This window comes from Talpa occidentalis, unplaced genomic scaffold (genome assembly GCF_014898055.3).
Source record: "Talpa occidentalis isolate TD23 unplaced genomic scaffold, MPIMG_talOcc4v2.1 talOcc4.17, whole genome shotgun sequence".
NCBI classification, from domain to species: Eukaryota; Metazoa; Chordata; class Mammalia; order Eulipotyphla; family Talpidae; genus Talpa; species Talpa occidentalis.
Window position 1 is genome coordinate 565,967 of NW_023601754.1, and position 22,513 is coordinate 588,479.

The 22,513-nt window shown below is 70.3% G+C and overlaps 1 protein-coding gene across 1 annotated transcript in view; it reads right to left on the reverse strand.

Annotated features, from left to right (window-relative positions):
• Positions 1–22,513, reverse strand: part of ZFPM1 (zinc finger protein, FOG family member 1) — a 48,786-nt gene that overhangs the window by 7,611 nt on the left and 18,662 nt on the right. The window contains 3 exon segments of the mRNA XM_037515751.2: positions 4,244–4,377; positions 19,572–19,679; positions 21,528–21,656. Of these exon segments, the coding sequence (XP_037371648.1) occupies positions 4,244–4,377; positions 19,572–19,679; positions 21,528–21,656 (371 nt within the window).

The window sequence follows — 22,513 nt, forward strand, 5'->3', positions numbered from 1 at the left end:
CCCCAAGCCCACGGGGCTGCGACCCCCGAGTCAGGGGGTGACTTCTAGTCCCATCTGCGGGGACTTCCTGTTTCACCCTCCACAGCAGCCCCGGATTAGAGGTCCCAGCCCCCAGCACGGGCAGTGGGGTGCAAGCTTTGGCCCAAACTCTGAGACGCGCGTGAGCAGCTGGCCGCCTCCCCTTGCGGCCCGCACGGCGTCTTCTCTGCCTCTAGCTGGCCGGGCAGGCGTGTCCAGGGCCAGCCCCAGCCCATTGCCCACCCGGCCTGCAGCCCCTGGCAGCCCTGTCCCCGGCACAGCAGGCAGTCTCGTCAAGCTCTCTGGGCGGATCTGAGAACACCCCTTGTTCCCCCAACAAAGGGGTCAGTGTGCGGCCCCCGCGCCGTGATAACCATCGGAAACCCTATCCCTGGCGCATCCGCCATGCAGGCAGCAGCCGCCGGCCCAAGCCCCGCTGGGCAGCGTGGAGGCAGCCCGGGTGCCATGCTGGGGGGGCCCAGGGAGCCCACGCCCCGCAGAGGTCAGTGGGTCGGCCTCCTACCCCACCGGCCCTTGTCTCCCCGGGATGCTGAGAGCCTGCTTCACAGCCAGAGGCTGAGGCCGCGAGGTGATGGCGCCGTCCACGCCGTGACGTGCTGCGTGCAGAGCGGCCCTGAGCAGCACGTTTTGCGCGCCCAGCGCCACCCCTGGCGCCCTCGCCCGCGCACCTGCTCACTCACCCCTCACCCCCTCCACCCACTCACTTCTCCAGCAGCCCCGGGGCAGGAGAGCCTGTGGCTGCAGGGACCGCGGCATCAACAGTCTCCCTGGTGGGTGCTAGAGTCGGGGCAGGACAGGGCAGGAGGGGAGCGAGCTGGACGGACAGGGCAGGCTGGGGCGGGGAGGGCAGCTGCAGCCAGGGCAGCCAGGAGGCCTGCAGCGATAGAGGGGCTGGGTGGAGGCAGGGGGGGCCACGTGGCTTCGAGGTCCTGGGGCTCAGAGAAGGTCCTGCCAGTAAGGGTGGGCCTGGTGCCCGTGACTGCCCTGGACCCAGGGGAGGTCACCCCGGTGTCCTGGGACCAGCTGAGCCTTTTCCTGGGCCCCCAGGAGGCCAGTCCAACTTGACCCTGTAGTCGCAGCTCCCAGGCCCTGTGGCACATTCCCAGCCCCTATGCTGCAGGCAGGGAAACTGAGGCAGGAGGGGACAGAACCAGGCAAGGCAGCCTGCAGGTGTCTTGTCTGGGCCTGGTTCCCAGACTGCTGCCCACCTGGTGCTCCAGCTGGGCACAGACTACCCCCCGGCTACCTGGTGCTGCCATGTGCAGCTCTGTGGGTTGAGTGGTGACCCCAGAGTCACGTCCACTGGAGCCACTGGACATGACCTTGCTCAGAAAGGGACTTTTGCAGACCTGATGAAGGATAATCCAGGGGGTTTCAGAAAGGACTACCCAGGCGGACCCTAAATCTGGACAAGTGCCCTCGGAAGGGGAGCCACGGTGAGGACGGGCCCAGGGCTGCTGGCAGCTGGCAGCTGGCAGAGCTGGAGATGGGCGGGAGGCCCCGGCTGGGACCAGCCCGCGGACACCAGAGTCGCGAGGACATCCTGCTCAGCGGCCCGGGAGGACCACGCCCCCGGCGTCTCCCAGAGCCTCAGTTCCCCATGTGTACGACGGGGCATGATTGCTGTGGTCCCAGGACCTGCTGGCACTCAAGGGTGGGGCCCGGGCGCGGCCAGCAGTGGGGACCCCAGCACCCCACATGGTAGGAGGGGGACGCTGACAGTGGGCGCTCAGGCACAGGGCCTCAAGGTGCCCATCATGTAAAGGGAGCCCCGCTGCCCGCCTCTGGGCTGGGGGCCCCGCAAGTCACAGGGCCTGTGGCGGTGACAGGCTGGGGCTTTTGAATTTATCGCCATTGCAAACAGATGTAAGTAGAGTTAAATGGGGAGGGGACACCCCCACGATGTCGTGCCCTGCGTCCCCACAAGCCCGACCAGAGCCCCCACGGGCTGTCATGCCGTGGGGTTTGGCTCAGGCATGCGGCGACCCCGACCCCAGGCAGCGCAGCTTCTTGCAGAGGCCACCCAGGGACCCAGCCCCGGGGGACACCCCGAAAGGCCCCCTGATTCCTATGTGAAGACGCACCTGTGGCCACACTGGTCAGGACCCAAGTGGCCCACCCACCTCGCAGGCCTGTGCTGCCTGGACGCTGACTAAAGGGCATAAGCCCTGGGGGTGCTGGACAGCCCTGGGGGTGGGCCGAGTCAGCGAGGCCAGGATGGGGGGTGTTCGCTCACGGCCCCCCACCCCATCCACTAGTCATCCCTCCCCCGCACCCCAGCCCTCATCCGCCTGTCGCCCCCCAGCTCTCCTAGATGTTTCCTGTGTCTGCTGCACATTTTGAAGCTGACTTAGTCTCTGCCTTGGGTTTCCAGTGGGGGCGGCCCCCGGTCAAGAGAGCGCACGGCGGTGCTGCCAGTGGCCCCCGGGGTGCCCGCGCCCCTGCCCGCCTGGGAGTGGTGGCCTAAGGATGTTTGGGCGGGGCCCCCACACCACACAGGCACCCCTCTCCCCTCCTGCTTTCCAGCGAAGACAAACTCCCTGGAACCGACAGCACCATGGGGGGGGCGGGGGTGCTGGGCGCCATCAGCCCGGCTGGATAAGGCCCGCTGAAATGTTATCAAAAATATTTAGACAATAAATGAAGTATCGGAAGGCGTGTGTATCTTTGAGAATCAATCATCTGTACGGTGCGTCTGGACACTCGGCGCCAGGGCGAGATAGCGGCTGCTGGCGAGATAAGGGTTAATCAAGGATTTAATTCTGCGGGAGATAAAGCTGCAGGCGGGAGCAGCAGGCCCTTCCTCCCTCAGAGCTTCCCTGGCGTGCTGCCGTGCACCCCAGCGGGCTTCGCTCCCCAGGCTGACCTGTGCCCAGCCAAGGGGGACAGGCCCGGAGAGGCGGCGGCAGCGCTGGGGGACCAGGCCCACGGGGGTCTCTGGGCTGGGAGGACGTGGCCTGCTTCTCCTGCTGTGATCCGATCCCAGGGCCTGGCGGCTGCTTCCTGGGGTGGGGGGCCCATGGGAAGGGGGCACTGCTGGTGGGGTCAAGCCTGGGACACGCTCATCCATGACGGACGCGGCGGCCATGTCCCAGAGGACATCTCGACCCGCACGGCGCCCACTGGGCGCCACAGAGCCCCGGCCTCCCCCAACCCTCGAGAGCCAGCCGTGGCCCGCAGGCCTCCCGTGACTGGGGGCTCACTGTCTGTCCAGTGGTGGGGCCGAATCCACCTTGGAGCCCTGACCACTGTCCTCCCTGCCTGCGGCCATGGACCAGATGGCTGCCCTGCTCAGTGGCGGGCACCATCCCCCACCCCAGCCGTGCCCAGGAGCCAGCCACAGCCCACCCGCCCTCTGTGGTGAGCAGAAGGGCTTCAGGCCCAGGCCTCAAGGGCCACATAGGGCTTCTCTGACCCCGGGGTTCCAGAGATCGTGGATATGCAGAGGTCAGGGGCCTGCTGGGGACACGCAGCACAGTAGCCGGAGTGGGATGTGGCAGCAGGTGTGGCAGGAGTGTGGCGGCAGACGCCTGGGCCTGGGCTCCTCCCACTCACTCACGGAGGGGCTCTGGACGTGCCTCCTTGAGTCTGCCAGGTCTCTGACAGGTGGTGTGGGGTGTGGGCAGCCCAGGGGCCTCAGCTGGATGGCACATTTGCCAGGGAGATCGTCCAACTGCTGGGGGCATGGGCCGGCCCAGGGACGCTGGGTCAGCACAGCCTCCGCACTGGGGAGGTCGGGGCAGGAACACAGGCCTGGCCTCTGTGCTGGGGCTCCTGCTTGCAGGAGGAGGCCCTGGGGTACTTGCTTCCCCACCTCTGCAGGACACCCAGTGACCACAGGGTCAAGCAGAGCCAAGGCCGGCCTGGCCCGCGCTGGGTGGCCCCGAGCGCTGGGTGCACAGTCCCCAGCGGTGCCCTTTCCCCGTCCCCACAGGACCCCCGGGGGGAAGCGAGAGGCTGTCTCCCCATGTGAGGGGCTGCCCCTGAGAAACCACCTTCCTTGCGCCAGGCCCAGCCGCCCCCCCACAACCCCCACACATTCTTACTGTCTGTGCTGAGGACCCCTCCTCCAGGGAGCCTGCCCCGCCTTCCCGCCCCACATCCCAGAGTGCCCAGCAGGGGCCGAGTGGCAGCGGGCCTGACGCTGCGCTGCTGGCGTCCGCAGGGGTTGTGCCCGAGGCTGCCAGGCAGGCGGGCTCCTTACCAGTTCTGCCTGCCCCGGAGACGAGGCTCTGCTCTGGATGTCCCCAGGAAACGGGCCCCAGGACAGGCCCTGGGCCAGGCCACGCCGCGCCCGCACGCACCGCTGCCCGTCCTGCAGCACCAGCTCCAGCTCGTCTGTGGAGAGACATCAGAGGGTGAGCGGCGGCGGGGCTTGCTGGCATCCGGTGCTGGTTCTGGAGCTGGGGCAGCCTGAGCGGGGACACACATCTCCTATAGCCCGGTGGTGGGCCAACCTGCAAGCCCAGGACGCGCCCTGGGCTGCCGGGCTGCCCTGCTGGTGCATGGGGAGGGAGGGCCGTGAGGAGGGGCTTGCCGTGCCCCAGGCAGCACCGGTGGGGGCGTCACTGTGGTTCCCGTAGCCGTAAGACGGGGACCCGGCACCGTCTGGCTCTGCCGGCAGCGAGCACTGTGGAACCCATGGGGCGTGCACAGCACAGGGCCCGGCTGGAGAAACCGAGGCACAAGCTGCATGCTCCCCCCACGGCCCTGAGCACAGCCAGACTGTCCCAGGAGGCAAAGGCCAAGTCTGTGTCCTCCCTGCCACCGAGTGGTGCCCCCGGACCTCCTCTGCCCTCTGGACGGCCCGGCCCCTGCTCTCGTGAAGCCTCTACCCCACGGAGGCTGCGAGACCCGGCCAGGGGACCAGCCACCACACCTGCGCAGGTGGGCCAGTACCCCAGGGTGGACAGGGCCTGCGGCCAGGCACCAGGGCCCACCCCCCCGCCCCCCCAGGAGCTGAGACCTTGTGTTGTGAGCTGAAGGGCGGACCCCAAAAGATAGGCCCGCCCAGGACCCACGCTGTGTCTTCACCGGATGCGGGGCCTCTGCAGAGGTGCGCGAGCACCGGGTGAGTACAGGCCTCGAGGCCGGCACCATCCTCGCAAGAGGCCCGGGAATAGGCCTGCGGGGAAGGAGCCGCGAGGAGGTGGAGGCAGAGGTGGCCACACAGCCCGGGCCGCGGGCTGGGAGGGGCAGGAAGGAGCGCGTGGCCCCGGGACAAGGGACCTGGCTGGGGAGCTCGCTGGGCTCCGTGTTCTCACACACCAGGTCAGGCATGTGGGGCACGGCAGCCCCCAGACGCGGCCTGCTCCAGCCTCAGGCCCTGGCGGGGCCAGTGGCCACTCCCGAGGGGGTCCTCCCCAGGCCGCCACCCTCTGCTGGCCGAGGTGGGGTCCCCTGGCGCTCTGGTGCCGCCGGGCCCACAGAGGCCTCACATGGCCTGGCCTGGTCCCCGCGTGCTCTGTGGCAGCCCCACTTCCTGGAGCCCCAACCGGGCAGGCTGTGGCCTTAATGGGCCCAATTATCAGATAACCGCCAGCCTAATGGCAGAGATAACGTGCGCGTACACGGGAGGCCCGGCTAAACGTTGTAACTGGGTCCTTGTCTTCCCCAGGGCAGATAAGGTGGCAGGGGACCAGGATGAGGCCAGGAGGCCAGCGCCCCCTTATCAGCCCTCAGAGCGGGGTGGAGGCGGGCCCGGGGTCTCCGCGGCCCACCCACAGGGGCCCTGCCTCTGCCAGCCCAGGCCACGCAGTCCTGGCCAGAGCTCTGCCCAGGCCGCCATCCCCACTCCCCCCGGCCCCATGGCGCGGCGCTGAGCGAGAGCAGCCCCGGCCACCCCCAGCCCGCTCCGACGGCTGACCCGAGCCTGGCCCCCCAACCCGGCCCCGCGTGTCCGCATGGGGCCGGGGCGTGCGCGAGGCGGGGAGAGGCCCCGTGTCCAGCCATCTGGCTGCAGCACAGCTGTCCCGTGGGCCCAGAGCTCAGCTCCCCAGGCTGGCGTGCAGTCACCAGGGGCTGGGCCTGTGTCCTGCAGCCCCTCCCGCCAGGGTGTCCCCTAACCCTGAGGCCTCACCAGCCCCATCCTGAAGCCGAGAGGTGCGGGGTCACTTGCACTCCGGCCTCTGAGCAGAGACCCCACGCTTCTCCCGCTGCAGCCTGGCCGGCGTGGGCCCTGCCTGAGAAGCCCCTGGGCCCTGTGACGAGGCAGAGACGGCAGGCAGGCCCTCTGCCCCGCTCTCCTCCAGTGACCAGAACACTCCCGAAGTCCTGCCCGCTGGAGCTGGCTGGGCCCTTCGGGACCCTCGGCTGTGCTCACCTCCTGCGCAGGGAGGGCTGGGGTTCTGCCCCCCCATGCGGGGATGCACGGGGACGGTGGGGGCCCAGGTCTCCCTGGCAGCCAGGAGGAGCCATGGGCAGCCCTGGGGCTCCTGGGACGCCTGGGAATGGCACCCAAGAGCCCTCGTGGATGTGGAGGGAGGAGGCAGCCAGTGGTGTCCCCACCCCACCCAGGCCAGCACCCACAGGCAACGGCCACGTCCCTAATCGGAGCCGCAGGACCGGCGGGCCGAGTGCCCCAGATAACAGCGTGGCTGGCGCGTCCCGGCAGCCGTGCGTCCTCCGGGTATCGCGCGCTGCCAGAGGGGCTGCCTCCTGATAAGGCGACCGTTCAGCACGCCAGGGGCAGGACCCCACGCAGGGCTGGCCTGGCCAAGGCCAGGGAGTCCTGGAACCGGGAGCCGAGGGTGGAGAGCAGCAGTGGTCACCAAGACGACCCATCTCCCAGGTCCAGGAGGCCCCTGTGCAGGGCACGGTCTGTGCCATCGTGCACACTGGCAGGGGGTGCTCAGCAGCCTCTGGTAGAGGGCTGTTCCGGCGGCACCCCTGTCCCCCGGCTGAGCCCGGCCAAACAGATGCCCAGCAGGGACCCTCTCCCAACCAGGGGCCAAATTAGACTGGAAAAGGGGGGCTGTGTGGGGTGCCGACTTCTGGTGCCCGGGGGACTGGGCGGAGGTGGAGAACAAGGGAAAGGGGGACGAGAGCTGGGGGCAGCAGGGGGGCTGGAGGCGGCAGGCAGGAAGACTGTTATCCTTAAATAGCATCACGGAGAGCTGGAGGCCCCAGATGGAGGCGCCATGGAAACACCAGCTTCCCGCCACACCCACAGGGCCCAGAAGCCGCGCCCCACAGGCAGACTCGCGGGAGTGGGGACAGGGCCCTGGAACTGGGTGCTCGGCCAGCCACAGGCCCTGCTGGGGCAGGGGAAGGGAGGGAGCCACTGGCCTCGGGGTCCCTGGGGAATGTGCCCATCAGGACGGGCTCCCCTGTCTCTGTCCCCTCCCCGCTGCTGAGCAGCCAGGTGTGCGGGCACAGGCGGCCCCGGCCAGTCCTCCCTGCTCTGCCGCCCAGGCCTACCCGCAGCCGGGGCAGGCCGGCTCTCCGCCTTAGCATGATGCCTGGCACACCCGCAGGAGCCCCTTCCACCACACCGAGGCGCCCCCAGCTGGATCGCCCGGGGCAGGGGAGGCTGCGCCTCAGACCCAGGTCTGCTGAGCAGCGGGGGAGGCTGGAGCCAGGCCTGGCCGAGCTGTGCACATCAGGCCCGCATGCCCTTTCGGGGGGTGGCGGGCGGCGATGAGGGAGAGAGAGGGAGAGGCAGCGGGCGGAGGGCGGCCCCATGCAGCCTGCCGAGGCCTGGGTCCCTCATCTGCAGACAGGTCCCCGGGGGGCAGCCTGTTCACCTGGCGGACCCCGGGGCCAACAGTGTTGACAGGCGCCCGCCGCAGCGGGGCAAGGACACCCTGTCCTGGCCAACAGCCCACATGTCATCCCAGGACACGCCGCTGGGGCTCAACTGCGCCCCCGAGCGTCTGTGAGGAAGCGAGGGGACATGCGGGCGGCCGGCGTGACTACGTGACCTTGACGCCTACTCGAGCCTCACCGGCCTCTGAGCGCAAAGAAGGCAGCAGCGAGGCTGCCCCTCAGGGCTGGGTGCAGGGACCGAGCAGAGTCAGGGCCTTCTTTGGAAGCCTGGGCCAGCTCCCGCTGCCGCTGGCTGCCTGAGCCTCAGTTTACCTGCTGGGCTGGGGCCGTGAGGAGGGGGGGCATGCCCGTGGTGTGGCCGGTGCTGCCCTCTCCTGGGTGCTGGGCGTGCTGCGGTCCCTGAGAGGTGGCCTCTGACCCCACGGCTGCCCTTGGCGCTAGCTCCGCCCCGTGTCCTGGAGTCCTTGGCGGCCGACGGGCAAGCTGGGAGCCACTAGGGAGCTCGAGCAGCCTGTTCAAGGGGGTGCTGTAGCCGGCTCAGGCCCCGGTTCCCATCTGACGGGGGTCCAGGCCTCCAGCCAGGACTCTCTGCCCCCAGCCCCCACCCTCAGGCCCCCGCCCTCGCAGCCTCAGCTTGCGGCCTGTCCTGCGGGTGCGGGGGTCTGAGCTGGGGCTCCGCCCGTGCTGATGGCCGGGGCCCCTGCAGCACAAAGTCCAGCTGCCCTGGGCTCCTCCTGGGCAGGGGGCTCTGGGGCCAGCATGGGGGCACCCACTGGGGCCCCGCCAGCACCTGCTTATCTAACCGGCCCCATCGCTCCTGCCCGGCCCCGCCCAGGCTCCTGTGGGCCAGCTGGCCTGGCGTTGCCGGGCGTGGCCTTACCGCAGGGACCATGCTGTTTGCCTTTGGTAAGTCACAGAGAATGGGAGAAGGCGCGAGGGACAGCAGGAAACCCCAGCTCGGCCCTGGCAGGGCTCCCAGCAGGAGGTGGGGAGCGGCAGCCCCAGAGAGCCTGCAGCCACACCCCCTGCCCATGTGGGAGAGGGTGCGACCCCTCAGGGTCACGTAGCAGATCAGGGTGGGTGGAGCCTCGCCAGGCCCCCTGTCACAGACGCTGCCCGCTCTGCAGACCGGACCCCCACCTGTGCCCAGCCTCCTCCTGCTCTCCCTGGCCCCCGATGGAAGGCACGGGCCGGAGGGCGGGCAAGGCCCTGCAGGACAGAGACAGTAGAGGGGCAGCCCCCTCCCGCAAGGTCTGCTGTTCCCGCCACAGCTTCGGCAGCTGACCGGGTGGGGAAGGGGCTGCCTCCTGTAACTCAACCGCCACGAGCCTCTGCCGCTCCGGAGCCTCTAGAAACAGCCTGTCCGGGCACTGCCACGGGCCAGCTGGACAAGCCCCCTCCCCACCCCCCCAAGCCCTGTTCCCCTTCATGCAAAATGGGGGAGAGGAATGCCTGCCTGACAGAGCCCTGCAAGGCAGAGGACATGCTTTTGGGGTTCCCTGAAATGGAGGTACCAGCGTCCACCGGTGTCACTGGTGAGAGGGCTCCCTGACAGCTCAGGTGGGTGCACCTGACCGACAGCCCTGGCCCCCGAGTCCATGGCAGGTACCACAGGGCAGGGAGCAGCTGCACCTGCCAGCCCGGTGCCAGAGCTGTGCTGTTTCCCCCACCTGGGGGTCTCACCAGCCCTGGGGAGCGGTCCTGCCCGGGGCGCTGACAGGCTCGGGCCATCGTCTGCTGTCCAGCCCACCAGGGACGACAGGGTTAGCCCCACAGTGCAGGTCTCCAGGACCAGGAGACCCGGGCTGCAAGGCCCCAGCCGGTGTGCCCCTGGGTCAAGCCATACCTGAAGACCACCTCTGCCAACAGAAAGGGACGGAGCTTGACGCCAGTTCCGGCCTTGTCCCCCGTGGCCTGGTACCTTGGACAGGCCGCCCCACCTCTGGCGCCAGGCCCCTCCCCCCCACCCTGTCATTCATGAGGAGAAATGGAAGGGGCATGGCTGAAAAAGAACTTTACATGTGGCAAACAGGGCCCATTCCCTGCCAACTGACAGCAAGGCCGGGCGAAGCTGAGGGGCTGCCAAGGCTGCACGGCTAGGAGGGGGCACGGAAGGGCGGTGCCCAGGTCTCCCTGACCTGCAGCTGTGGCCGGACCCAGGCCTCGCCGGCAGTGGCTGGTGCACCGGGTGGCTGGGCCTGCCCCATTTCACGGGGAGAAGGCCGCCAAGCGGAGGAAGCCCCCCGAGGCCCCGCCGGCGCAGGAGATCCGGGCCCTCGCCCAGGCCTGGCCCAGGGCACCCCTGCGGCTGTGTGCACCCAGAGGGCGGGCTGATGCGGAGCAATGGTGGCGCCAGGCAGGACGGGCTGAGGCCTCGGGAGCAAAGCCACCGCACTCCAGCGTCACTCTGTCCCCCGCCGCGGAGCTACAGAGCCCGGAAGGCCAGGCCGCAGGCGGGCGCCAGGGGACTGACTGGCGTCCTCGGGTCCAACTCCACGGCCTCCCAGGACCTGGCCTGGAGGAAACAGACCCAGCGCAGAGTCGGGTTCTGGCCCCGAAGGCCTCTCCTGGGGTGCCCATCCCTGCGTCCCTGCTGAGGGCAGCCCGGCGGCCAAGTCTGCACCCAACCGCTCATGTGTACTGTGGAGGGTGCCAGCCCCGGCCACGAGCAGCCCGCACGCGCGGCACTGCCTCTCGCAACCGGGGGCCGCCTACCTGCTGCACGGGGCGGCCGCACCCACCCACCGCGACCGCCTCCCCCCCCCCCGCTGCCCTCTGCCCACGGTGGCCCCACAAGCGCCCAGACCAGGTGGCACTCCATGGGGCTCCCGGGGGCCGGGGACAGGGCGGAGGGTGGCAGCAGGCCCGCGCTCCCTCTGGGGCCTGGCCAGCTGCAGCACTATGGGCCTCCTCCGCCCTCCTGCCGAGCCCTGCTGGCTGCACAGCAGGGGCCCCAGCTTGGGGCGACGCTCCTGGGAGCAGACAGCAGAGGGGGCTGGTGGGTCGGGGATCAGTGTGCACCAGCGGGTGCCAGGCACTGGGCCGCCCCGGCCTGGGTTGGAGAGGGTCCTCGGGGGCCTAGGGCCAGGACCCCGCTGGGGTCTCCCACGTTCAGGCAATGTCATCGACAGCAGCCCTGCCCTCCTGCCCCTGGGCGCCGCTGCCTCTGATGTCCTGGAGTGGATGTCTCCGCGCAGGACAGCCCTCAGGAAGGGGCACTGAGCACTGTGGCCTGAGACCCCAGGGCACACAGGGCTGCAGGACAGCGGCAGGAGGCGGAAGTGGAGCCGGACAAGCCGGCCCAGCCTTCACGCCACAGGCCTGGGAGAAGGGACAGCTGGCGGGACCCCGGGCAGGAGCCATCCCCCCACGGCCGGGGCTGCGCGAGGCCGCCCCCAGCTCGGCCGTCCCACCTGCCGCACTCTCGCTGCCCAACCACAGGGCTGGGGGCACCTGGCGGGAGGGGGCAGGGGCGCCGGCTGGGTGGCTGAGCATCGTCCCGCTGGAGCCCGGGCCCCTCAGTCGTGGGGTGAGGGGGGCAGGGCCCCGCCCAGTGCCCCGCCCGCCCACAGCAGCCTTGCACTTGGCTCCCTATCGCCCGATCGCCGGGATTATTGATTTTTTGGCCTAGAACGGCAGCCCATCTTTATCGGGCTGAACCCTGCCCCGGCTAATGGTGGAGCTGGGACCACATGGGGTAGCCAGAGAGCAGGGTGGGGCCCTTGCCACCGCCCGGGGCCTGTTCAGGGCTGGTGGGGCAGGCCTGGCCCGTCATCTGGGCCCCAGGCAGGGGCCAGAGCTGCCTCTTCTGGGCAGGCTGGGAAGTGCTCTGGGGGGGTGCAGCGAGCCCGGCCGGGCCCAGGGGTGGGTGTGGTCTTGGCCTCTGCTCTCTCGGGTGCTGCCAGAGCAGCCTCGCCAGCAGGGGCAGCTACAGACAGTGGGGCTGAGCCCTGCCAGGGGCTGTGTGCCGCCCGGACCCCACCCCACCGAGGCGCCGGGGCCCTCCCTGCTGGGCCCCGCTCTGCCTGAGGCCCGCAGCTTTCCCGGCACCTCGCAGCCCAGAACCTCACGGTCTTGGCACCTGCTCAAAAAGCTGAGGGTCTCCGGGCCATGAGCTTCACACCCTGGAGGGGAGAGAGGCCCCGAGTCCGGGGAGGGGGCAGGGTGCCTGGCCTCCCGTCCAGCCCCGTCCTGGCGGGCGCGAAGCAGGATCTGCGATAAGGCAAAGAAAATGCCTCCGGGCCCACGGCTTATCGGCTCCCGTGGCCGCGTCCCGGCCCCTGCCCCTGTTTTGCCAGGGGCCGACGCCACTGAGGGCCCTTCCTTCCTGCCGGCCTCCCGCTCGCCACCCTGGGCCCCGGCCGCGCGCCCGCCTGTCCCTGCACCGGGCTGGGGCGCGGGGTCTGCGCCCTGCTCGCTCCGCCTGCGGGCCCGGCCGCCGCAAATGGGCTGGAGGCAAGTGAGTTTGAGCAGACTGGGGGGTCTCGCGGGCAGGGGGCTGCTCCCCTACCCCACCCCGGGCGAGTCCTGCTGACGGGAGCCTGGGGGAACCACAACTCTGCTTGGGAGCCCACGGCGGTGCAGAGCCTCACCTGCCGGCCACAGGCGGCACCCGCCCTTGGGGATGGGCGCGTTCCAGGGACCCCCACCCAGGGCGCCCAAAGGTGGGCCTGGGAACTGTGCCAGCCCCTGCGCGCGGGGCCCAGCAGGCTCCCTGCCCACGGCCCCTCGGCCACCCGCCGCCCAGGAGACGAGGGTCAGGGTCCCGGCCAGGTTCTGGTCCTCTCCACGCCCCTGAAGGGCAACAGTGCCCGGGGGAGGTGGGCAGGCGCTTGCAGGGCCTCCAGGCAAGGGGCTGCCCCCTCCCCCCACTCCCTGCGCAGGAGCCCCGGCTCTCACCGGCCCCGCACTGAGCCCACAGCCCAGCTCTGCTGGGGCCCCCGTCCCGGAGCTGCAGCCGGCCCAGCCGTGTGCCAGCGGAGACCCCTGCGGCCGGGACCGCCGCTTTGACCGCCCCTCCTCTCGTCAAAGCCTTACAGGGCAGCAAAGAGAAACGAGCCCGCGGCCACCAACGGGGCACCCGGCCACGTGGGGACGGCTCTGGGCAAGTTCCTGGGGGCCGGACGCTGAGCCAGACCCAGCCCCGGGCATGCAAGCTGGGGCGGGGGGACCCCTCGGCACAGACTTCGGGAGCCCGGGGTGGGGCCAAAGCCCTGCCTGCACCCACATGGCCTCGGTCACCGAGGGCCCCGGCGGCAGGGGGGGACGGGGAAAGTGGACACGGACGCCTGAGTCTGCAGGGGCCACGCGGCCCAGGCGAGAAGGGGCTGAGGCCTCGCTGGGCAGGCAGCCCCCTCCTCGATACGAGACACAATAAGCCCCGAGATAGCATCGAGCCTCGTTTCAGGCCCGCGCGGGCCTTTCGGGCAGGATATGACCAGCCCTCGAGCCGATGGCGGCCCCTTTGTCCCATCTCCGGGGACCGATCTTATCGGCCGCGTCCACGGCTGCCGTAATGGAAAAACGTGGTGAGGAAATCAAAAGTTACGCACAGAGATAGAGAAATAATAAATAAATAAGGAGCGGGGTGTGGCGGGGGCTCGCGGGAGGGCGGGTGACGGCCCGGCCTGGGTCTGGGTCAAGCCTCAGTGTCAAGCTCCAGCCTCAGTGTCCCCACCTGCCTGGGGATGGGGGAGATCCCGCCTGCCGGCCCGGGATGCCCGGCCGAGCCCGCTGACCGCCGAGAGCGCCCCACCCACGCCGCGCTGGGGACGGCACAGCCCAGCAGGCTGGAGAGGGCGCCGGCCGGCACGCACGCCCTCGCACCTCCGCCCTGCAGGACCTCCCGGCAGGAGCGTGTCCCTCCTGGTCCCCTCCAGGCAGCCGAGAAGGGACGGGGGGCCAGGGCTGCCCCGCACCGGCAGGGACCCGTGGCCACATGGCGAGGACAGTGCCGGGGTGACAGTGAGGTGAGGTGGCACCAGCCGCGGTGCCAGAGCAGGGCCAGGGAGCCTGGCCGCCCCCGGAGGAGGACTCGCGGGGAGCTTCTGGAAGGGAAGCCGGCCCCAGAGGCCCCGGCGGGGAAGGCCTGCGCCCTCTGGTGCACGCAGGCCCTGGCGGGGCGCAGGCCCACGTGCGGCCGGGTGAGCTGGTGGGGGCAGGAAGCCGGCAGGAGGGCGGGGAGGAAGCGCCTGATTAGCACCCGTGGCCGAGATAGGCCGCGGCCGCAGATAGCCGCTCCCGGAAGGCGGTGAGGTCACCGGGCAGGAGGGCCGGGAGCCCCCCGCCGCTGCTTACTCACCCGGGCCAGCGTCCTCGCGGAGGGAGGCCCGGAGCCCGCGAGAACACACGGGGTGGGCGGGGGCAGAGGGACGTGGCGGGGGCGGCCCCTCCCCGGCGGGGTGTGTGGTGGGGCGCCGGGGCAGCGCAGGACCTCCCTGGGCCTGCACCTCCGGGAAGTGGGGCCACAGCTGTCACCGGCTGCCGTGAGCTCCCAGCGCCCCAGCCCACTCCCACGCGGCGGCTGGGGGTCTGGGGGAACTGGCGAGGGTGCCCCCGCCCCCTCCGTCCCGCCAAGGCCACGTCGCAGGGCCACTCCCGCGGGCGCCGCTGCAGCAGGCCTTGGTCTGTGCCCATGGACGGCGGCTCTTGTTGTGCCCCCGTCTAACGGGCTGGCACGCAGGACGGCGCAGAGAAGTGCACCCTGGAGGACAAACGTGGACAGGCCCCCCGGTGGGCAGTGCCCCGGGAGCTGACCACCTGCTCCGTCCCTGGGCAGACCCCAAGGGGCCCAAGGCCAAAGTCTGAACCCTTGGGACCATGCTTAGGGCCTTGGCTGTCTGCACACCAGCCGCCCCCACCCCTGATCGAGGCTGACTCTGCATCGCCCCCTCCCCCGTTAATACAAGACAAATAAGCCCATCGGCCGCAGTGCCAGGGCAGCTTCCCTCTGGCCAGGGTCCCGTGGGCACAGGTGCTCAGCACCTCGGGATGGCCAACTGCTGACCACAGCAAGGGGTGTGCCCAGGGCTGAGGCCCCTGCACCAGGCCTTTCTGGGGTGGTGTGTGGCCTGGTGCTTGGTCCTGCTGCCCACGGGGCAGTACCAGAGGTGGCCCCATGTGGGCCAGGCCAGCGACGGAGATCCACAGCCCGAGGCCCCACCTCAGTTCTGGCCTGGGGGCCCTGCCCATAGGGCTGTGCCCAGAAGGGAGGGCAGTTCTGAGCCTGGCAGTGGACACAGGGCCAGGGGTCAGACCTGCCCTGGCCTGGGGGCCCAGATGCTTCGGGGAGAAAGGGGCCAGTCCAAGGCAGTGGGCAGCGCAGCGCAGGCCAGGCTGGCCAAAGCCAGTGACCTCTGAACTCCTCGTCCAAGACAACGACAGGCTGGTCCACCAGCAGCTGGGCTGGCCTCCCTGTTTAGGACGGTCCCCTCTTTACTCTTACTCTGCCTCCCGGCCCAAATGCCCACACCCTGGGCACCTGGACTCTGGCTCCGGGTGGGCACTTAACACACAAGGGGTTGTTGAGTGAATGCACGACCTGCCCAGCCCCGAACTGTTGGCCCTGGCTCCCCTGCATCCAGCAGTGTGGCCCCTCTGAGCGGGCAGGCCGCCCTCTGCCACACTGGGAGGAGGGACATTCTCCAGGGTGGGGTCTGGCTGTCTGGGTCTGCACAGCGGGTAGGGGCAGGAGAGCGCCAGGCCTGCAGGGGTGTCTTAGTGTTAGAAGTAGGGCCCCGGGTCCCTCTGGGGACACCCAGAAGAGGGAGCTCTGGCCCAGCCATGGTCTGGTTTCTGGAGCTGACCTCAGGCTGACCCTGCCTCGCCCCCTCCCCCTGTTAATCCAAGACAAATAGGCCCATGGGCCGCTGTGCCAGGCCGGCGATAAGGCAAAATAGCTGAAATGATTTTCCCACCCACACACGCGCGGCCGGTGTATCGGCCCATCTCCCCGGCCTGTCCACCAGGACAGGCTGTCCTGCCTCGGCCGCCGCGCGACAACAAGCCTTGAGGTCCGCACACGCGCTCCGGCGGTGAGATGGGTCCTGTGCCCACGCCCACGCCTGGGCGAGGGTGTCTCCGGCGGCGGCGGCGGGAACCTTCAAGTAGGGGATCGGGCAGGAAAGGCCAACAGAGGCCTCCCCACCCAGGGGTGCGTGCTCGCCGACCCGCGTTCCCGGGCAGCTGACCGCGCCTGCTTAGACCCTCCGGACCCCAGGGCCCAGCACTCCGCCCGCCCCGTCACGCCCTGCCCTCGGCCTCCACGTGCTCCAGCCGGGCCCACGCGGCTTGGCCTTTGCACACACCCTCACCCCGCTACCGCCCCTCTGCTGACCTCAGGCCTGGGGACGTGGCCTGCCTCTGCCCTAGGCCTGGGGTGGAGCTGGGGTACGGTGCTCACTGGGTGTTCCGGGCCCTGAGACACTTTTGGGCGATGGGGACCTTGAGGTCACACCCCAGGCCATGAGCCCGACTGCCCTGCCCACCACACGCCCGAACCACGCCTGCGGGGCCACCCCGAGGGCCTCCCGCACCCCTGTCCCAGCCGCGCGGTGCCCACGGGCGTGGCTCTCTCTGCACGCATAGCCGGCTCCGGCCCTGTCCGGGGCCTGAAGGGCTGCGCAGAGTGAGGGGAGCCCCGCAGGGCCGGCCTGATCACACGGCGCTCCTGGGCCCCGGGCTCACCTGGGGCAGTGCCCGTGGCCCTACACCACCTGCCCTGCTCCCTCACGACCCGCGGGCGGCCGAGGACACACCGAGGCCCGGGACGGAGGTGGGCGGCCCAGGACCCCGCGTCCGAGCGCAAACCCTCTTGGCGGGGAGGGGCACTGGCATGTCTGCCCGGCCCTTGGCATCTCCTGGACGTTAGGAGGGGGCGCGGGGAGGGGGCTCTGGGGGAGCTGGGGCAGCCGTGAGCAGGGACAGGAGTGGTCAGACAGGCGCCCTTGGGACCATGCTCAGGGCCTCAGCCGTCTGCGCTCCTGCAGTCCCCCCACCCCGAACGAGGTCATCAAAGAGGAAACGCCGCTGCCCCCTTCTTGCTGCCCGGCCCTCTCCCTGCGCTTGAGGCTGCCAGCTCAAGGGAGAACGAGGGGCAGGCGACCCTGGTCCTGGGTCTCACTGAGGGGTGCAGCCCACTCAGGCCAGGGGTGCGCTCACCACCCAGGGCCTCTGGGGCGCCCACCTCACACGCCTGTGGTGACCTCGCAGAGCCCCGGCAGCGCCACTCCGCTGGCAGCACACTGGCCCCCGCTCACCCTGCCCCGAGGCGGCAGCTGCACCCCGTTGGCTCAGAGCGGGATCAGCCCCAGCCTGGGCCCGGCCCCGACCTCAGGAGACCTGGCTCTTGGGCGCTGGCAGCCTCTGGGGTGTCTCCCTGGCCCCGCACGTGCCCACGCCCTGTCCCAGGGCAGCCCCGGCTGCAGGCAGGATGGGCGAGAAGCAGGATGGGGTGGAGCCACCAGCTGGCGGGGGTTCGGGGCCTGTGTCCTGCCGGAGAGCTGGGGGCACCCCTGGAGCAGCGACACCGAGAGCTGGGGCACCAGCGCCAGCCCCAGACACAGGGTTGGGGGGCAGGAGAGCTGGGAAGGAGGCTCAGCCCCTCATTCCTCGGCTCACGCTTTGCCTTTCCAAAGCCTTTTCACACCCGGCTTTGCAGGGTAGGGCCCCTGGGGTCCGCGAGGCCCTGCTTGTGGGCCGCTGGGGAAGGCTCTGACCAAGGAGGGGGCCAGGAGCCTGGGCCTGGCCAGCAGCCCGCGCAGGGGCGAGGGGCCACAGTGGGGGAGCCGAGCCTGGGTTTGGGCTCTGAGGCGTCCCAGGGCCAGAGGGGCAGCCCAGGCTGAGGCAGTCACCCCCACAGAAGCTGCAGAGCCAGGCTCGCCTGCTCCACCCTTGAGGACAGCGTCCCTCAGTGATGGGGTGCTTCCCATGGGGGTGGGGCGTCGCAGAGCAAAGACCAGGAGCAGACTCAGGGGAGAGGGTCGCAGGAGAGGCGCTCAGCCGCACAGCGGGAGCAGCCCGTGCCCACGGTCACCAGCTGGCACGGCCTCGGAGGCCAAGCCCGGGGCCAGGGAGCCCTGCTGCCCCGTCGCTGGCACGGGCGGCCCCGAGAGATAAGCGCCCCCGGGCCCCTCTGGCTCCCGGCGGGTGATAAGCGTGGCCTGCCCGGCGTCTGATAGGGGCGGCCACCGCAGCGTGGGCTGATGGCCGCTTATCGGCCCATCGCTGCCCACTGCCCAGAAATCCCTATCTGTGGGGGCCGATAGGGAGCCCCTGGGCCTCCAGGGTACAGATCGTGCCGGAAGCCCTGGGTGAACCCAGCCCCAGACCACGGCCGCGGCTGCCCATGCTGGCCTCCCCGAGGCCGGGCTCCTGTGTCCGGTGGCCTGCCCTCCATCTGCCGAGGGGACGTGCCACCACGAGCGGGCAGGCGGGCTGCATGTGTCACGAAGCCCCGGCCCCAAAGCTGTCACCCAGGCGGCCTGTGAGGGCCCCGGGCGCTGCCGCGTGTGAGCTCAGCTCTGTGCTCATGGTCACTCTGGCCAGCAGCTCCTGCCTCAGCCACTGCCCCCTGCATGCCCAGCGCCCCATCAGGTCCTGCAGGCACACACGGGTCCCTGCCTCTCGCCGCTACCCAAAGCAAATGTTTCCGCTGGTGAAGCCTGGAATTGGGGCTGCCGCGGTGTCTGTGGGTGCCCGCCACCCTCCCAGAGCAGGGGAGATGGAGCAGGGTGTGCCCGGGAGCCAACCACCTGACCAGAGGGCCCTTCCCCGGCCCCCAGTCCCTGGTGCTGCTGCCCAGGGTCAGGCTGGTGGACGCTGCTCTGGGCTTGCCCCTTGCCAGGTGCCCCATGGTGGGGAGAAGCTGAGCCCCTCTCGAAGGACAGCATGTCACTGTGCCGGACGCCTGTCCCGGCGCCGGGCAGCACCCCATGCTGTGTGCCCGGTGGGGAGGCCGGGTCAAGGAGGGGTCACCATCTGGCGGGGGCCAGGGCTGGCCCCCTCCCGGAGCCACAGCTGCCACCTGCTCAGGGTGGGCCTGTGGCTGGCAGACATCACTGGCCCTCCATGGACTCCGGTGCCTCGGCACCCACGGCGTCCACACAGTGACTGGACTGGACTGGCAGAAGACCACCCCTGACCCCCTTCCATCTTGGCCCTGCCCCTGGAGGCGAGGCCTGGCCACGTGCTTCTCCCCACCGGCCACGGTCACGCCCCCAGGCCCACAGGACGTGCTGCCCCAGCTGCGCACCTGAACATCTGGTGCTTGGCCAATGCTGGCCGCTTACATGGCGGCCAGGCCCCAGCGCTCCATGAGGCCCGGCACCCTACCCGCCCCCAGCACAGGCAGGATCTGCCCCAGAGCCCTGGGCGCGCCTCCAGCCCCGCCCTCCTCTCTGGGCAGCAGGGGCAGAATCCGGCAGGCGGCCCTTCCTGCACCCACAGTTGCTGCCACTGGCACGGGGCTCAGGCGGACACCCTGAGCACTGTGAGCTGCTCCGGCCACCGGGTGGGTGGGCCTCTCTGGCCCACATAGGCTGAGCACCTACCCGCCCCACCCCGGGCCCTGCCCCAGGCCGGGTCTAGCCCAGCGTCGGCACAGGCCGGGCGCCTCTAGCGGACACCGTTCCCACAGGCTGGTGGACTTTGGAAGCGACCCAGGCCGGCCGACCCACCTGCCACCTGCAGGCCACATCCAGGACCCCGGCAGGCTGGCCCCGGGCCCCGGGGAGGGGCTGCTCCGGCCACACGGCCGTGGCTCTTACCTGGGCCGCTCCAGGACTCGCCGGCCTCCTCGTCCCGCCTCGCCTCTGGCCCCTCTGCCTCCTCCGGGCCTTCTGGGGATGTGGGGGATGGCGGTGGGGGGGGCGTGTCTGGAAAGAGGAAAACACCATCAGGCCTGCCAGCCTCTGGGCACCCCACCCCGTGGCCAGGAGGGAAACCGAGGCCCAGGTGGGCGAGCTCCCCAGGTCCCCCCCGGCTGGCTCCAGCTGGGGGGCCAGACACCTCAGGTTCTCCTTGCCCTTTAAACCCCGTCGCCCCCTCATTAATTGCAGCGGTAATAATTGCTCTTCCAGTTGCTGTTAATAATTACAGCGCAGGATGGCCGGCAGGCACACCCAGGCCAGCGGCACACGTGGGGGCTCCGGCTCCGAGCTGCTGCTGGGCAGCTGGGGCCCCTCGGCGGGCCCCGCACCCAATCCCAGCCCAAAGGGCATATTTGCCTTCCCGCCCGACTGATAACCACCGCGGCCCCCGATCGATGGGCCCCCATAAACTCCCCCCGGGGTGACGTCACCGCCCGGCGGGTTATTAATACCCGCGATAAGAGCTGTGATTAACATCAAATAAATCAATCACACGGTATAAAAGTCCTATTATTTTTGGCTATAAATCAGCGGGCTGGCATCTGCGCCCAGCCACCATGCAGGGCCGCCGGCCCGCCCCGGCAGATACTGCTCCCCCTTATCGCCCCCATCTCCGTGCGATCGCCCCGCGGTGCCAGGTGCAACCCCGGCTGTTTTTTCCAGCTCCTGCCCCCTTCGCGGCCCGGCTCCCAGATCAGATAAGGGCCTGGCTCCCGGGAGCCACTGGGTCAAAGTCAACCAGCACAGCCTCCTGCCCTTTGGCAGACGGCGCCCCCACTGGTGCAGCACCCACAGCCGTGCCGCGATGGGGAGATAAGGGCTGCACAGCCCCCTCGCCCCGGGCCGGCGCCACGGCTGCGGAGACTGAGGCCGGGAGGGCAGGGGGCCCGAGTGGGTGCCTGCTGGCCGGCAGCCCCCTGGGGCACTGAGGGTCAGGTGGTGGGGTCCTGCAGCCCCTCTGCCTTCCTTGCTGCACGGCCCGTGACCCCAGCGGCAGGGCCTCTGGGGGACCAGGCCTGGCATGGGGATGTGCCGGGCGGGGCCTCCGTGGGGAGGGGCTGCCCCCCAGCCTCTCCCTAAGAGCCCTTCTTCCTTCCCCTCAGGGCCTTTGCACCTGCTGGGGCCTCACCTGTACCCGAGTCACCCCCGCCCGCCCTGCACTCCCCCGCGAGGGTCTTGTTCGTGGTGTCCCGGGCTGTGACCCATGGGGAAGGAGCAGATGGGCCAGGCCAGCGGGTGCAGCAGCGGCTGGAGAGCGGCTCACAGCCGGCCCCACAACCTCCACCCTGCCTTTCTCTTCTGGAGAATTGCAGGGCAGGTGCCGTGCACCCCAGTACCCCTGCCTGTGAAGCCCTCCTCTCGGGGGCTCTGGGGCACAGCTAGCCCGAGAGGCCCCCCACTCTGAGGCCACCTGTGCCAGGATCACAGCAGCTCCCCTCCCAGGGCGTGTCCTGCCAGCCTTGCTCTCAGCTGGGGAGAGGTGGGCCCGATGGGAGAGGGCCGGGTGCCAGGCTGGGCGCGAGGGAGGTGGGACAGGACTCGAGCGGCATCGGCCGGCGGGGGACACCCCGTTTCAGGCTGTGTGAACTGGGCCAGTGGCCCGGCCTCTCTGGGCCAAGCGCCTTCCCAGGGTCTGTGCTGGGGCCGGTGCCGCCGGGCAGGGCCCCACTCCTGGCACGGAGGGGCCTGAGGCGGGGGTGTGGCCCCAGTGTGCCTGAGGCGCGGGGCTTCCCACCAGGTGCCGCGGCCTGCAGGTGTCCCCGGGCTGGCCCCCAGGGACGGGCTCCGTGAAGAGGGGTGGAGGCACGGGAGGGCGTGGGCGGCTCCGGCGGGGGCCCCTAGCTGCAGACTCACCTGGCCCGGAAGGACGCGGGGGCTCAGCTTCCCCCGAGGCCGAGGCCTCCGATGCCGCAGACTCCCGCTCCGAAAGGGGGCTGGCCCCGGCCTGGGCCTCTTCTCCGGCCTCCATGTCGCCGACGGAACCTGAGGACACGGGCCGAGGGGACTCGTGAGGGGCAGGGGCGCTGCCCCTGACCCACAGGCCTCCCAGGGTCAGTGGCCATGAGGGGGTGGCTGTGAGCCCCCCCAAGGCTTGAAGGGCGAGCCCACATCAACAGCCATTGCCAGTCCTAGGGGTCCCACTGCCTTCCGTCCCCCCGGCCGGGGAAACGTGCACCCCCCTCTCCTGGCTGTCCCCAGCGGGATCCCTCCCACCCCATCCCACGAGCATTTCTGATGGGCACCGTGGTTCCCGAGATGGGGTGACCAGGCAGGACCATGGCCCAGTCATCCCTTCTACCCGGGAAGCCAACACTCAGGTCCGGGGCGCATGGGGAGCACCCAGAAAGCCTGTTGAAGGCTTAAGTGGCTGCTGCCACAGGTGTCCACTCCAGGGGCCAGGGCGCCGCGGGCCTGGGCTCTGCTCCTTGCAGGTTCTTGGAGGTTCTCACCTCGCGTGAGAGGCTGCCTGGGCGTCCAGCTGGCCTGACTGCAGGCCCCGGAGCCGGACAGCCCGCGCCGGCCGGGTGCTGAGTGTGGCTCACAGCAAGCCCCGGGCAAGCCCCTGCCCATCCCCCCGGCCGTCGGGGGTGATGGCTGCCACCCAGGTGTGCATTTGGGGGTCCTGACTGAGGGGTCCCCCTCAGGCCCAGCTGCCAAGGCCACAGCACCAGCCCCTCACTGCCGAGGACAGCAAGGTGAGGCCCAGACCCGGGCTCCACCGCGTGGTCTCAGGAGCCCGACCAGCAGCTCGGTGGCCCTGGCGGGGGCCGAGGCACCAGAGCACCCCGGGGATGCACCGCTCCGAGGGCTGCGCCCCATCCCGGGGTAGGCGGGCAGCA